Source organism: Schistocerca gregaria, chromosome 1, assembly GCF_023897955.1.
Source record: "Schistocerca gregaria isolate iqSchGreg1 chromosome 1, iqSchGreg1.2, whole genome shotgun sequence".
Lineage (NCBI taxonomy): Eukaryota > Metazoa > Arthropoda > Insecta > Orthoptera > Acrididae > Schistocerca > Schistocerca gregaria.
In genome coordinates, this window is record NC_064920.1 from 339,061,657 (window position 1) to 339,078,891 (window position 17,235).

The 17,235-nt window shown below is 44.7% G+C and overlaps 1 protein-coding gene across 2 annotated transcripts in view; it reads right to left on the minus strand.

Moving 5' to 3' along the window:
• The window catches only part of LOC126344374 (transcription factor Ken 1-like), a 197,187-nt gene that overhangs the window by 15,967 nt on the left and 163,985 nt on the right, over positions 1-17,235 (minus strand). For both annotated transcript variants that reach the window (XM_050002016.1, XM_050002015.1), the window contains one exon: positions 1,738-2,063. In XM_050002016.1, coding sequence (XP_049857973.1) covers positions 1,738-2,034 — 297 coding nt within the window. In that variant the 5' untranslated portion in view covers positions 2,035-2,063. The remainder of the gene's footprint in view (positions 1-1,737; positions 2,064-17,235) is intronic.

The window sequence follows — 17,235 nt, forward strand, 5'->3', positions numbered from 1 at the left end:
AAGGTGGATTGGTCGTCGAAGCACCATACCATGGCTCGCACGTTCACCGGAACTGTCGTCCCCGGATTTCTTTCTGTCGGGAAAGTTGAAGGACATTTGCTACCATGATCCACCGACAACGCCTGACAACATGCGTCAGCGCATTGTTAATGCATGTGCGAACATTACGGAAGGCGAACAACTCGTTATTCAAAGGAATGTCGTTACACGTATTGCCAAATGCATTGAGGTTGACGGACATAATTTTGAGCATTTATTGCATTATTGTGATATTTACAGGTAATCACGCTGTAACAGCATTCTCTCTCAGAAATGATAAGTTCACAAAGGTACATGTATCACATTGGAACAACCGAAATAAAATGTTAAAACGTACCTATGTTCTGTATTTTAATTTTAAAAAACTACCTGTTACCAATTGTTCGTCTAAAATTACGAGCCATGTGTTTGTGAGTATTACAGTGCCATCTATCATAAAGCGAAAAAAGTGGTCCAACTAAAACATTCATATTTCTTTACGTACTACACCAGTATGTAATTGTTGTGTACATAGTTCCGCGTAGTCAGCGCGTACACAACTTTCCCAATAGAGCGCGCCCCGCTAAGCACAACAGCGTAGGCGCAGCGCTCGTCCGTCTCCACACTATGAGATGGCGCTGCCATAGAGACGGACCAAATTTTGCTTCCGCCGATCCGCGTATTAATATATAACGCAGCCAATGAGATTGCTGCTAACGTAGAACCTTTTCGCCTCGCAGAACACACTCGCGCAGTGATACATGAATGCGCAAGGTATTATAACGAGTGTACAGCCTCCGATTAGTCAGTCTGCATTTGTCTACTTTAGCCTGTATCAAGTTTCAGTCTGCGCCTAATAAGATTACCGTATTCCTGTACATAGCCATGAGGAGAAATGTATAGACACTTTTGTCAAGTATCAGAGATATATGTGAGAATAAGATTAACAAACGTACCAATACCAAAGGAACTTCAGATTGTCAATTGTAAATAGCATCCAGAACAAAGTTAAGTAATGTTTATGCTTGTTATTATTTTAATAAATGTGTGTGAAAATTAATCAAGTTCTGTTTAAAGTTGGTCACCGTCAATCTGCTACTCTAAGCGTGCAAGTGGTATTTCTATCGTCTGACCTAACGGCAGAAGATAAACACGCCACGATAAGACCACGAGACATTTTGCTGACACTTGCCTACTTCGTTAGAACTACAAGTCAAATAATCTGATGGTGCGTGTACTGAAGGTCTTACAGTAAGCACACCACAGTAATAAAAAATGGGGTTTCCTATTTTTTTAAAAGTAGTTGATATCCGTTTGACCTATGGCAGCGTCATCTAGCGGGCCAACCATAGCGCCATCTGGTTTCCCCCTTCAAGCTAGACACGTTTCGTTCTCTGTAGTTTTTTTCGTTTGACGCTTATTTCGTGAGATATTTGGCCCGGTCACGATCAGTGGACCACCCTGTATAGTGTGTTCTCATATTTTCACTGAGAAAATGTATTAGAATTGTGAACCGAGTAGTTCTGCATCATTACGAAAGAAAGCTACTATGAGTCACGGGATATGCTAACAAGTAACTAATTAACGGCTATGTCACTGATATCTCGAGGAAAGTGTTGGGCCTAGGACGGAAGCGTATGGAACTCCCTTAACTGTGCCTTGTTCTCGCACAGGCTAGACAGCAAGTGGTAAGGTGGCATCGGCGAGGTCGGTACGGACCTGCACGCAGGCCTCGCCGGTGTAGAGGAAGGTGAGCAGGTGGGCGGCGGTGCGCGCGTGCACGCCAGGCAGCGAGACGGCGGCCGGGCAGTGCGGCGGCGCGTCTCGCAGCGCGCGGCGCAGCAGCGGCGAGGCGGCGGCCAGCACGAGGCGGTGCGCGGGCAGCGCGTGCCCGCCGTCGCACACCAGCGACAGGTCGGCGCCGTGGCCCGCGTCCCACCACGAGCGCACCTCGTCCAGCACGCCCGCGCCGTGCCGCCCGTAGTGCAGCGTCAGCAGCCCGCTGCTGTCCAGCATCGCCGCCGGCGCGCGACTCCTCCTCTCGCCTGCAACACCACACGCCACGTCACGTCAACCGAAGCCAAAACCTAATATACAGGGGCTACATTGTTCCAACCGCCAATCGGTCGCGAAATTAAAACTACAGTTAAAATCCGAAGAAACTTTACGCAGATATGCGAGAGTCACTCCAAAAGAAATTGTACACTATTTTTGTAAAAATACAGTTTTCATTCTGCATGTGCGAAAGTTTTACAGTGAGTAGATGCATCCTTTCCGCTTTTTTTCAAACTTAGTTCAACCTGTTCCTGTGAGTGGCGTCGTCACAGCATGTCTTCAAGATAGCTGCTACACTTGACGTTCGTCAGAAGCAACGTGCTGTCGAAGAATTCCTGTGCTGTGAAAACCAGACAGTGGGAAACATCCACAAGTGGTTGAAAAAGGTGTATGGAGATTGCGATCTCAGTACAGTTACTCGATGGCCAAGCAGGTTACGTGATGAAAGCGGGCACGGCAGTATTGAGGATTGTCCTCGCACCGGCAGGCTTCGTACTGCACACACTCCAGACAATGTGCAGAGAGTTAACGAACCGGTGACTACTGGCAGTCGCATCACAGTGAACGAATTGTCACGCTACGTTGGGATAGGGGACGGAAGTGTTTGCAGAATACCGAAAGTGTTGGCGTTAAAAAAGGTTTGTGCCAGATGGGTTCCCAGGATATTGACAGTTGCTCACAAAGAAACAAGAAAAACGGTATGCAGCGAGCTTTTGGAACAGTGCGAGAATGATGGAGATTAATTTCTTGGAAGAATTGTAACAGGTGATGAAACATGGCTCCGTCATTTTTCACCAGAGACGAAGAGGCAATCAATGGAAAGGCACCATGCAATTTCACCCGAGCAAAAAAAAAAATCAAAACCACAACTTCTGCTGGAAAAGTTATGGCTCCGGTATTTTTCGATTCCGAAGGACTCTTGCTAGTAGACATCATGCCAAGTGGAACTACCATAAATTCTGATGCATATGTGACGACACTGAAGAAACGTCAAGCTCGACTGAGTCGTGTTCGACCACATCGGCAAAAGCACGATGTTTCGCTGTTGCACGACAATGCACGGTCACATTTCAGCCAAAAAACCTTGGAAGCGATCACAAAACTCGGATGGACAACACTGAAACAACCGCTTTACAGTCCTGACCTGGCTCCATCTGGCTATCATCTCTTTGTGAAACTGAAAGACTCTCTTCGTGGAAAAAGGTTTTAAGATGATGACTCCCTTGTGCACGCTGCCAAACAGTGGCTCCAACAGGTTGGTCCAGAATTTTACCGTGCGGGTATATAGGCGCTGGTTCCAAGATGGCGTAAGGTAGTTGCGAGGGATGGAAATCATATGGAGCAATGAAAATATTGTTCCTCATGGATGTATCTAGACACTGTAAAACTTTCAGACATGTAGAATGAAAAATGGATTAAAAAAAAATTGTGTGCATTTCTTTTAGAGAGACCCTCGTAGTAGGCAAACCGCACCCAGCGGTGTTGAAGGGGTTGCCTAACCGTCAGGCACTACAGTAGACGCCAGGCTGGTTTCGTGTCGAAAGTTCGAACAGGTACATTTTTAACGTACCCAACGAAAGGACTCTTTGCCATCATATTTAGGCACATGTTAGTGTTCCATTTCCGCATGCTAACACCACAGAAAGCGGAAAACAGGAGGGTTGAAAAAGGGTAAGTACCCTTTACTGCTTCTGTTCACTTTCAAATTTCGTCGAGTGGTTTTGAAAGGTCCCTAATGGTCTCATCCTGACACGACAGCAAAAACTGCGGTCGCGCTGCACTCCAAAGCAATGGGATCATGTTCAGTGGGGATGCAGCCCACAACGTCATTAGAGAAGGACTGGCAAGTAACCAGTGTCAAAAGATGTCAAAAACATCTTCCTGTTGCTTATCGCGCTCCGAACTAACGTTTCCGACAGCGAAATGTATGACAATGGCGTGGTTTCATCGATTGATGACGCACTTTATGTCACCCCCTGAAGCCTTTTCGTGTCGGTTCTGAGCGGCGGTGCGTCTGAAGCGTTTTCCTCGGCCATCCATCAGAAAACGGCGTGATTTCAACACTGAGTGTAGCGATTCTGACCTCTATCACAGAGACGCCGAAAGAAGGAGTGAGATGTGGGTAAGAGGGCCTGTGACATTCTCATCGTGTGACACGTTCACGGTGGCGTTGGCAGAATTGTGGTGAAATTTACTGCCAATATGACGTCATTAAACACCTTACAGCTCACATCAATCTCTGAGGTGTGAACTTTTTTCCCGTGTGACGACACCTTTTTGTTTGAAGCGTCGCCCAGCCTGAGGGTGACGTCGCATGGCGCCACGCTTTAGCACTATTACTGAGGAAGGTTGTAGGCACCTTTCTGCGAAGAAGCGGTAATGAGGTTTCGAAAACCTTGTTCTTTAATTCTATTCCGCAGTGTAGTATGTCCGTCAGTCGCGTCACTTCGCACTTGTCAGTTATCAATACGCTGTGGCCACAAGAAGATGCCTCGATCAAAGTGTCTACCGCCGAGTCTGAAATGCATCCTGTAGGGATCAGCCTGATTTCATACAGCCCACATAACCTGTCCTTCTTTCTGTACACCGAATATAGTCATACCGACAACTGATGTAGCATATGAACAGGGCCCAATTAACAGAGTAGATTTCTCCAAATTTTTGGGTGTTCACATTCATGACAACCTGAACTGGAAGAAGCTTATTACTGAGCTTTTCAAACAAATATGTTCAGCTTCTTTCGCTCTTCGTATAATCACTAGTCTTGGTAATAAACAGTTCAGCCTCCTAACGTATTTTGCATATTTTCACTCAGTAATGTCTTATGGAATAGTTTTCTGGGGTAACTCACAACTTAGACATAAAGTATTGATGGCACAAAAGAGAGCAGTGAGAATAATTAGTGGTGTTCACCCAAGGACGTCATTCATGTAGGCACCTTTTCAAGCAGTTAGGTATTTTAACTGCACCATCAGAGTACATATATTCGCTAATGAAATTCATTACATATAATCCTTCTCAATTCGCGAACAATAGTGATGTTCATACGTACAACACTACAGGAAAAAAAGACCTTTCCTATCCGTTATTGAAGCAGTCATTTGCGCAAAAAGGAGTACATTATTCAGCAACAAAAATCTTTGACCATTTGCCCAACAACATAAAGTGTCTGGCAGGTAGCAGATCAAGTTTTAAATCTAGCTTAAAATCATTTCTTTTGGACAACTCCTCCTACTCAATGGACAAGGTTCTGTTTCATAAATGGTTAAAAAATTGTACCTCTAAATGCATTTGCATGTGTAGGACTAAAAATTTCAGTAATATAATCTGACCTGTTCCATATCATATCGATAAAATAATCGGGAAAATGATCTACGGATCATGATATAACTAAAACTAAACTAAAAAACAATCCTCAGCCACAAACTGCATGTGCAACAAAGACACTCCTAAAGCGTTTCCGACGGCGAAAGTTTGACCACCAACCATACAGCACGACTTGGTTCCATCCGATTTTCATTTCTTTGCCAACAGAAACTGGCTATGACTGATTTTGGCACAAACACAAAGCTGCAGACCAGCGAAGGGAATTGGCGGAAAGCACAGGCAATTGCCTTCCGTGAAGATAGTATTGGAAAATTGCTACAGCGCTGCGTGAAACGTCTGAGTCGGAGCTGCGATTACAGAAGTAGCATATTACATTTTTTTTGTTTTCACTATGATTTCCATTTCGCGACCCATACCGGAGGCTGAAAAAAAAAAGAATCCCCCGTACAAACTACATCGAAACACTGGCAAGACTAGAGCAGCACAATTTTTTTTATACCGAGAAATCTGAAGATGTGACCTTCAGACGGCGAAGGAAACATTAGTTTTGATTTCGGTAGAAGTAAGATGTGGACGATAAACAGTTTCGACAGCAAAAAGATAGACGGTTTTGAAATGTGTGGCTACAAAAGAATTCTGAAGATTAGATGGGTAGATCACCTCAACTTTGATGTGGTACTGAACAGAATTGGGCAGTAAGGAAATTTGTGGTACAACTGAACTGAAGGAAGCGATCGGTTGATCGGACACGTTCTGAGACAGCCAGTGTTCACCAATTTAGTACTGAAGGAAAATGTGTGAAGTAAAAATTGAGACGAAGAGATGAATACAGTAAGCGGGTTCAAAAACATGAAGGCTGAGTAGTTATCCGGAGATGAAGAGGCTTGCACGGTGCACGGGACAGAATAGCGACGGGAGCTGTGTCAAACCAGTCTTCGAACTGAAGACCACAACAACATCATGACGTCACTTCCACCAGTCCATGTCGGTCTATAGATCAGAACCTGAGTCTGTTCGTAAAACAATTATCTCCGTCAACCATTTATATTTTCTCAATGAACCGTTTCGGGCACTTACACCATACCTTCACTTAGACCAGTAGAGTAAATTACATTTTTGTTATCTGGGTCGATGCTCTTGTTTGTTCTGACAATGCTCATTTCGAACATGTCTCAGCAGAAATAATCCTGAGGGGCGTTACAGATACAAGTTTTCCTGCGCACAAACACGACACAACAACCAAACGATCCCAGAGCATTTGATACAAATAACAACAACACAAACAGTTCACAGATAGTTTGGCACATTCTCTGGGCTGTTTGTGTTATCCTTTCAGAGCCCACGTACACTGACGAAGTAAAGCGTTGGTCCGCCTCTGCAGCGCACTAGAACAGCTATTCTGCACGGCATGTATTCGACAAGTCCTCGGTAGTTTTTCTAAAGCATATGGCACCAGGTACCTACGCATAGGTGAAGCAATTCCCATAAATTACCAACCGATGGTTTGTGGGCTCGGAGCTGGCGCCCGATACGTCTCAGGTGTGTTTCTTCGGGTTCACATCAGAGGAATTTGGCGAGCAAGACATCAACATGAGTTCACTATCGTCTTCCTTAAAACAGTGTAGGGCGATACTGGCATTGTGACACGAACAGTTATACTGATCGAAGATGACGTCACCTTTGTGAATGACCTCAAACACGAAGGTTGAAATGGCTCTGAGCACTGTGAAACTGCGGTGGTCTCGCGGTTCTAGGCACTCAGTCCAGAGTCGCGCAACTGCTACGGTCGCAGGTTCGAATCCTGCCTCGGGCATGGATGTGTGTGATGTCCTTAGGTTAGTTAGGTTTAAGTAGTTCTATGTTCTAGGAGACTAATGACCACAGATGTTAAGTCCCATAGTGTTCAGAGCCATTTGAACCACTGTGAAACTTAACTTCTAAGGTCATCAGTCCCCTAGAACTACTTAAACATAACTAACCTAAGGACATCACACACATCCGTGCCCGAGGCAGGATTCGAACCTGTGCCCGTAGCGCTCGCGCGGTTCCAGGCTGTAGCGCCTAGAACCGCTCGGCCACCTCGACCGGCAAATACGAAGGGATTCACGTGATATTGTTCAAGTAGTCCACAGGCGTCATGGTTTTTTCGATTACTGCTACACGTCACATGGAAGTCCAGATGAATGTCCGCCAAACCAGAATACTGTTCCCACCCACTTTGTGTTGTGGCGTGATGCATGTTTATAACAGCGTTTAGTCTGTGTAATGGTGTAACCAGATACAACTATCGACCGGCCTGTTGTAACAAGAAAACGTGATTCACCCGACAACACGCTTTTCCTCTGAACCATGGTCTAATCTTGGTGATCCCGCGCCCACTGCAATCGTAACTGACGAAGTCGTTGGCTCAACGTGGGAGCGCATAGTAGTCGTCTACTGTGGTGCCCCTTATTCAACACTGTGCGCTGTATGTTTTGCTCCGAAACACTTGTGCCTGTACCAGCACTGTACTCTGTCATAATGCCTGCCACAGATGCCCGCCTATCCCGCTTTATACATCGGGCAAGTCTCCAACCTCCACATTCTGTCATGATGGGTGTCGCCACCTCCTGATTTCGCCGTCCTCCACCCACTTTCCACAGCTGCTGACGACGGTAGCTCGCAACCATCCGACTAGTGTGACTGCTTCCGAGATTCTAGTTCCCAGTCGCCGGGCCATATACATAATAATCTGCCGTTTTCAGCGTTGGTTATCTCAGCGCATTTCTCCATTTGCGGCTCGTATCGCAACTAAAATGATTCCCATTTCTTCTCTGCTCCATCTATAAACTTCCCTTACCGCATCAAACGCCTGCAACGTCACCACATGGCACTTAGTGTCGCAGCGGGTGGTGCGAACAATGTTCTGGTTCATCAAAGTAGTTCCGGAAGATCTGGTGTGCACAGTTCAGTAATTATGTTGAAAATATATTATTTTGAAAGGCCGGTCACCTTTGTGGAAACATTAAGCTATATCCACTTCAAGGTTGTTCGTTTTCCTTAGCTTTGGCTGCGAGGAGTATCATGTTACACAACGCCCCGTAGCGATATTCAGGCTATTGCCGCACGTACAGTCACTTTCCCTTCGGGCTGAAGAGGGGGCTTTCACGTACGGGCACTCTCTTGCAATCGCACACCCGATAACCGCGGAGGTCTCTCCATTTAAGTATCATCTTTAGTAACCATATCTTGGTGGACTCGCTCGTTAGGGTTTGCGACACGCAAAAGTAAGTTGTGGTAACAGAGGTCCCTGAAAACAGGTTTTCCTGGTACTCGGAGTGATACTAATAGTGGGACCGTGCAGTTGATAACTTGTTAGAGTTAAAACCTGCTGTCGAGCTCGGACACCAATAGGTAAACTGCTGAAGTGACATCAGAGTACAAGACGACGCTGCTTCTGGATCATAACAACCGCAATTACACGTAATACTTGTACTTTGGTTACGTCTCCAAAGTGAAACTAATTGACAAATTCATGGGATAGACCCTAAATTCAGCTTTTCCAATCGATGCCATGCGGCAGTGAAGTCCCCTAGAAATCTGGTACCTCGTATGTACTTGGTTATCACAAAGCAACGATTGTGATGTAAGGCGGTACACCGCTGAGTTTTCTTTTAAGGATGAAGCCACTAACATTAGTGTTGAAATATCTCTGAGATATATCACTGTAGCCACTAGCTAATCTGAAATGCTAATTCTGTAGCAGAGATACACCCTATGATTAGTCCGTTTGAAACACTCTAGACTGTAGGACACAAACAATCCTGATGCCTGAATGGCTATATTTTATACATCACACGTTTACCTTGTAGTGTCGCTTGGTAACTCGCTGGACATGCGTCAGATCACAAATCCTAATCGATGATGATGATGTTTTGGTTGTGAGGCGCTCAATTGCGCGGTTATCAGCCCCCGTACAAATTCCCAACCTTTTCTCAGTCCAATCTGCCACTTTCATGAATGATGATAAAATTATGAGGACATCACAAACACCCAGTCATCTCAAGGTAAAAAATCCTAATCGACTGAAATGTCGTACTGTCAAAGATAATGGATAAGTTTGCAGAAGAAACGGAATTCAAATAATCGAAGAACCATATCGATCGAAGCTTAGCATGGTTAAAATAGAAACGGTGGAATGATTCCTTTAATAATGTCACAACTAAGTCCCTCCTCCACCTAACAGTAACTGAACAGTGCTGTCTCTAAAACTGGTATCTACTTTCGTATTTGAACTTTATTTATCCACAAAGTGGCTTTCATTCTTGGAAGACTCTTACCTATGAGAGCAGTCGCAATCTGGCAAATGGTTACGCGATTACTTGGAATTTCGCCTGTAGTGAAACACACGGTCACTGTATTTGTCAATGCAAACATTAACGAAGTGCATACGACAACTGATTGAAAACTTCTGTGAGGAGAGTTAGAAAAGGGCAATACTTTGGAGGACAGGAAACAGCCCGATGAGGTTTAGACAAAGGACAGAAACACTAATTCAGTATCAACATTAGAGTTCGCTTCTAGATAACAGGACCGTGATCTAGCGGAAGTGCGCTGATGACAAAGCTGTTTAGTGATCTACTATTTAAAACTCGTCCATCCATTTATGCATCTGTTTCTCTTCGTTAATTTCCTGAGTATGGGAGTAATTGGACTTTAAACACGTCAACAAGTGTCCAGAAAGCCTCAACAGTTTTGTAATGAAAGAATAGTGAATGGGATAACAAATTTATGGCGCGAGTTGACTAAAAGGACAGGCAATCCTGAGGCATCAAGGAATTACGAACGTCGCAATGGAGGAAAGTGGGTCTGTGCGTGTGCGAGTGTGCGTGCGTATGTGTGTGTGTGTGTGTGTGTGTGTGTGTGTGTGTGTGTGTGTGAGTGAGTGTGTGTGTGAGTGTGCGTGTGCATGTGTGTGTGAGTGTGCGTGTGCATGTGTGTGTGTGTGTGTGTGTGTGTTTCTGTGTGTGTGTGTGTGTGTGTGTGTGTGTGTGTGTGAGTGTGCGTAGGGGGCGGTGAGGAGGTTAAAAAAGGTATCGACAGAGCAAAGCCTTTACGGCTGCAAGCAGGTTAAAATAAACACTGGGGCGAAAAAAGTCATGGGAAACCTCCTAATATGGTGTCGGACTTCCTTTCGCCCGGCATAGTGCGGCAACTCAACGTGGCGTGGACTTAACAAGTCGTTGGAAGTCCCCTGTAGAAATATTGAGCCATGCTGTCTCTAGAGCAGTCCATAATGGTGAAAGTGTTGCCGGTGGAGGATTTTATGCATGAACTGACCTCTGCTTTATGCCCCATACATCTCCGATAGGATTCATGTTGGTTGATCTGGTGGCCAAATCATTCGCCCGAATTGCCCTGAATGTTCTTCAAATCAATCGGTAACCACTGTGGCTCGGTGACCTGGCGCATTGTCATCCGTAAAAATCCCATCGTTCTTTGAGAACGTGAAGTCGAAGGATGGCTGTAAACGATCCCCAAGTAGCAGTCCATTTCATGTTAACACAGATCACACCATTATGGAGCCACAACCAGCTTACAGATTGCCTTGTTGACAACTTAGGTCCACAGCTTTGTGGGGTCTGCACCACACTTGAATCCTACCATCAGCTCTCACCAACTGAAATCGGGACTCGTGTGATCATACCACGATCGTCGAGACGTCTAAGGTACAACCTACTGGTCACAAGCCCAGGAGTCGCGGTGCAGGCCATGTCGTGCTGTTAGCAAAGACACTCGCGTAGGTCGTCTGCTGCCATAGCCCTTTAACGTCGAATTTCGTCGCACTATTACAACGGATACGTTCGTTGTCCGCTCCACATTGATGTCACGCAGTTTTGCTAGTCTGTTAGCACTGACAACTCCACGCAAGCGCCGCTGCTCTCAGTTGTTAAATAAAGGCCGTTGGCGAGTGCGTTCTTCGTGATGAGATGTAATGCCTGACATCTGGTATTCCCGGTATGACATTGTGGATCTCGGAATGTTGAATTCCCTAACGTTTTCCGAAATGGAATGTCCCAAGCGTCTAGCTCCAACTACCATCCCAGGTTCAAAGTTTGTTCATTCCCGTCGTGCGGCACAATCACGTCGAAAACGATTCCACATGAGTCACCTGAGTACAAATAACAGCTCCGTCAACGCGTTGCCCTTTAATACATTGTGTACGTGATCTACTGCTAACTGTATATATGCATATCACTATCCCACGAGTCCTGGTCACCTCAGTGTGAACTACTACGTAGAAATGAAAAGGCTTGGCCAGGATAAACTGTCATGGAGAACTATGTCCAACTAGACTGAAGACTACAACATCAAGAACACATAAGAACGCAGGCATGACAGCGTATTGCTGATCCAGTCATTACACTCGGTTAGCTGAATAAAGAGTAGTAACAATACGCTAATCATAGGAAAGAATACCCCACTTCGACATTTTCATGGGTCACTTAAGGTCAGTTGTCAGCTAATGACTTGATTCACAGATCCGTTCGTAAGGCGAGCTAAACACCAGCCAGCGGTGAGAGGAGCGGGGCGTCGCGGTGTGTAACGAACAGCTGGCGGGTCCCCTAGCGACGTGGCGGGCTGAGTTAGTTGGGTAACTGTGTGGGGAAACGGGCGCGTTGCCCCCGCCCGTGGCCACGCAAACGGACTTTCTGTCTTGGCAGCACCGAGCGCCGCCCGAGGTCGCCGCCGCCACCGACGTCCAAACCAGTTTTTTCTATTCCGAGTTTATCGGTTTAGCCGGCCGCTTTATTAAAGGCGCGGCCGATTCATTTCGGTCGTGATCCGTCGGCGATAAGCTGCCTGCTAAGTGGGCGCCGTAGCCGGAGGCTGCGCTCAGGTTAATTCATTGGTTGGGGCTTCAGCCAGTCAGCTTCACGGACGCCGTCGTCTTTTTACTGGTGCCCGTCGAGGGCCACGCCATAACATATGGAAGATTCTGTGCCTCAGAGAGTGAACTCGGTGACGACAAAAGGACAGCCAACTAAAAGACGAAACAGAATGTGGACTGTTGACTCGCTTTTTTAACTAAAGTCCCGAAGCAAGCAATAAAATCATTTTGGGTATTACATGCGGTAGCGTTCTCGCTTCACACGCGCAGGTTCCAGGGTTCGATTCCCATCGGGTCAGGAATTTTCTCTGCTTCGTGATGACTGGGTGTTGTGTGTTGTCCTTAGGTTAGTTAGGTTTAAGTAGTTCTAAGTTCTAGGGGACTGATGACCATAGATGTTATATCCCATAGTGCTCAGGGCCATTGAACCATTCGTAGCGGTGAGAAAACAGATAATCACACGCGTCGTAAGGATAATGTTCGTTGTTAGTTATTTTCTACTTAATTAACGAAACAGTTGTTATATTTTTGCGTTCCATGTGTTAGTAAATTACCGAGGAACATGAATTATCGTGACACACATGTAAAAACAGGTGAATCACACCGATTCATCGAGCAAGGTGACGCAGTAGTTGGCACACTGGACTCGCATTCGGGAGGACGATGGTTCAATCCCGTTTCCAGCCATCCTGATTTAGGTTTTCCGTGATTTCCCTAAATCGTTTCAGGCAAATGCCGGGATGGTGCCTTTGAAAGGGTACGGCCGATTTCCTTCCCCATCCTTCCCTAACCCAAGCTTTCGCTCCGTCTCTAATGACCTCGTTGTCGACGGGGCGTTAAACAACACTGACCTAACCTAACACCGATTCAATGATGAATTATTGTTGTAAAAACGGGTGAATCCCACCGAGTCAATGACAAAAGCAACAACTTATTCATGAAGAAATGCTTTCGAATATGTTTATATTTCCTGCTTTCTCCGCTGAAAGCGAGAGAATGTTAACACTTGTTTCATGGCTTAGAAGCATATATTTCTGTTGTTACGAGTATTATGATAGGCACTTTCCCTGGCACTTAAAAAAAGTTTCATGGTGTCTAATGGTTCAAATGGATCTAAGCACTATGGGACTTAACATCTGAGGTCATTAGTCCCCTAGACTTAGAACTGCTTAAACTTAAACTAACCTAAAGGCATCACACACATCCATGCCCGAGGCAGGATTCGAACCTGCGACCGCAGCAGCAGCGCGGTTCAGGTGTGAAGCGCCTAGAAACGCCCGGCCACATCGGCCGGCGGGGTCTAATGTTTCAAACCTTTTTTCCCTTCTCTCGTCTTTCTAAGACACGAATATTTCTGTAAATGTAATTACCTTTGCTTCAAAAGTGAATGTGTTAAGAATCCTTGTCGTTTATGGCTCAGATTTAGTAACAATTGTGGTATTGGTTTCTACTGTGTTGGAAAACAGTTTTGTTGCTTTTGACTATTTTCTATCACGTCTGTGTGGTCTTCAATTAAGCTACACGTGTGATGGCTTATTTGGTACGTAAAATAATATGGTATTATATTCCACACAGGTTCCACATTCACTGATTTGGCTGGAAGTGTAGCGAACATAATTCCTCGTTGTTGAGTAGTATACGAACGTCTTTCCGCAAAAGGTCAGGTCTTCTGGTGTTTAATAGCAATTTTTGTTGTTAGAACACGACATTATTCAGTAATTATGTGCACGTTACAAGAGAAGTCGTATATAAAAGTCCTGTGATATACCCCGTTTCGGACCTCCCAGGATCCTTAGTAGAAAACTAACTTACGACAAATAATGAGTCGTTTTTTAGTTATTGCCGATTTTTAAGTCCCTACATACACTCCATATTGTTAAAACTAAGTCATAAATCAATGTAACACGTAGCATTCCCAGTCCAATCGAATTCAGAAGCATCGCCGCGAGGAGTGGCCGCTCGTTTAAGGCGCAATGGCAGGGATTGCGCGGGCCCTTCCACCGGAGGTTCGAGTCCTCCCTCGGGAATGTGTGTGTGTGTGTGTGTGTGTGTGTGTGTGTGTGTGTGTTGTTCTTAGCCTAAGTTAGTTTAAATAGTGTGTAAGTCTAGGGAACGTTGACCTCAGCAGTTTGGTCCCTTAGGGATTCACACACTTTTTTTCAGAAGTGTCGCTTGGTGGCCGCTTGGGGCGCTGGTATCGTTGTGGATAACTAAAACGAGACAGGTTGTCGCCCGGTATACCTACAGCGTACTGTAGATAATATAAAAATTGGATACAAGGCTTTTTGGAGTGCAATACGCATACTGTAGTGACTCCCGTTGTCAGAAATTTCAACGTTAGTCGTAATTTAAAGCGAGTCGCATACGTGTATTACACTTTTGTACAGAGCCAAAAATACGTCCCAAAAAGATTTCACAACTGATTTAACTCATTCGGAAATGATTTTCGAACGAAACATTGTTCTCGACAGATGTCTCTCTTATTAGTTAAAAAAATGGCTCTGAGCACTATGGAACTTAACTTCTGAGGTCGTCAGCGGTTCCAGACTGTAGCGCCTAGAGCCGCTCGGCCACCTTGGCCGGCCCTTATTGGTGTACTGTATGTTCCCAAATGATTCCTACGAGATGCCCATTTTCATATCCAACATTTTTGGGCTCGCTTTTTATTCGCCAACGTGACTATAAGATCTCCGGTTGAAAGCTGCGCAACTCCCGTGCGAATAATTTCATTTGTCACCATTTTGAAAGGCTCGTAAGTGGCATTTCTAACTTCGGCATCTGGAAACGCTAAATTGTATGTAAGATTATTGGATTGGAGGAGGGGGAGGGGATGCCAGTGTAAGAAATTCATGCCTGCGGAAACACGGTGTCTTTCTGTCTATGCTTCTCAGTCAGAATTAGACCAAGACACCTTTAATTACATGGCTTGTTTTCTCCAGGACAATGAAGTGATGTCTAAGAACAGAACACACGAATAAATTGGTGAAAAGTCTTGTTTAGGTAGGCTAAGTACCCACATCTCTCCGTATACACTATCATGTCACACGGATTTATGTTATTCGTGTTTCCCTGTCCATATTGAGCCGAATGTCAGGATAATTGCTTTCCCTATCGTTGGCCTGTCGGGCCAAGCAGCTAAACGGAAGTTAAACCCTAACCCATGCTCCTTTCTTCTTCTCTGAATAAATCTATGTTCGACAATAGCGTCTCTATATGCTACGCTAAAGAGTATCGAAAAGTATTGTAAAAATTTTCTTTGAAATCCAGATCAGGCATGCTGTCGCGAAAGATTCCGAGGACACAAATACATTCATTTTATCTATGATAGCGTGAGGCCGCAGTGCCCGTTTAGCCGTATAATAAACAGCAAATACATTGCAGGCTGTCACGGTTTCTTCGAACGAAAACTCGTATTTAGGACGATAGCGGTTCAACTCCCTTTGAAAGGTCATCATCACCGAATTCATGCACCATCCTTCACCAGTCCAAGGTTGTTCTCTTTCTCTAAAGACCACGTCATCGATGGGATGTTGTTTAAATCATCCTTCCTTCAAATGAAAGGTTTGGTTACGCAGTTTAACGTTTCTCTGATAAAGAGTAATATTTTTTTTTATCTCAAACAGGACAGAACACAAATTTCTGTCTGCATTTCCTGTTGCATGGCAAATATGAAAAACTACGTAAGAAATGCAATTACTCCCAGATCTACGAACGGGAAAATTAACAGATAATATGACGGAATTGTGGCGAACTGTAGCCCTTTTCTCACTGCTGTACATCGAAGTCTCGCATTCGCATTTTCTAGACTGCATTATGTGTCTCATTACCACATCATATCTTTTGATAATGTCATCACTATGCGTTTAGCTATTTAAAGAGAGGAGGTAACCTTAAGAGTTTAACGTTCCGTTAACATCGAGGCTATTAAAGAGAGAATACAAGCTGGCGTCGGACAGGAAAGGGAAATGAAAGCATCCACAGTCCCCACTCTTTTTGGCACTCACCCTAAGGGATTAAGAGAAACCACAGAAAACTTAAATAGGGGTGTTCGGACAGATATTCGACCCCACACTTCTCAGTCATGAGCCCAGTGTCTGGAATTCGAAGTCTTTTTCATGGAAATGCTGTGCGGCACTTGTGCCTATAAAATTTGCTCACTAGAGAATGCCAGAGACAAGCGTCCGTTGCTTTTGTAACACTACGGTCGACAGATGACATTGCCGTGGTGGAGACAGGTTTTTACACAATACCTGTGGCTGAATCGTCAGCCCGTTTGGAATGTGGCCTTTCTTCCACAGGCACCATTTCGCAACTACGCCGGCAGCAGTCGTACAATTACAGCAGATATCGTCAGTAGCTTTAATAAGGCTTGCATAAGACCACACTCGCAAGGATAAATTAACTGACAGATTTCCCTGCGCGTCCGCCAAGTTACTCATCTTCAACAAATCTAACGTCAAGAGGTGGCGAGTGTCTGATAAGTCAGAAAAAGCACGGTGACAAACATACAGTTTTGAGTAGATGGACGAGATACTACCACAGTTGACCCTCTTGTGAGTTCCTTTAATCGTTAATGGTCTATGCACGTTGTCAGTGTACTTGACTGTTGACTGTGACAACTTTTTCATCTAGTCATTCATCTCGTAACAATAAAAAATGCTGACAACATTTATTTTCTACGGTTTGTACGTACCACTTTCTTACATTACAATATAGCACATGAATAGGCATCATTTATGTTATCAACCCTCCTTTCATATTCATAAAAGTATTTAAATTTTCTAAGATCAATGACTTGATTTTAGGATAAATTAATGTAACGGATGATTATTATTTTTAACTGTTCTAGCTATTATACATTTAAATTCTAAACTTCGTTCTGAGGCTATCTGTGTGGGTGATGTCCTAAAGCCATTAATAAATTTTAAAAAACCTAAAATTTTTAAATACTTATTTAGCAACGT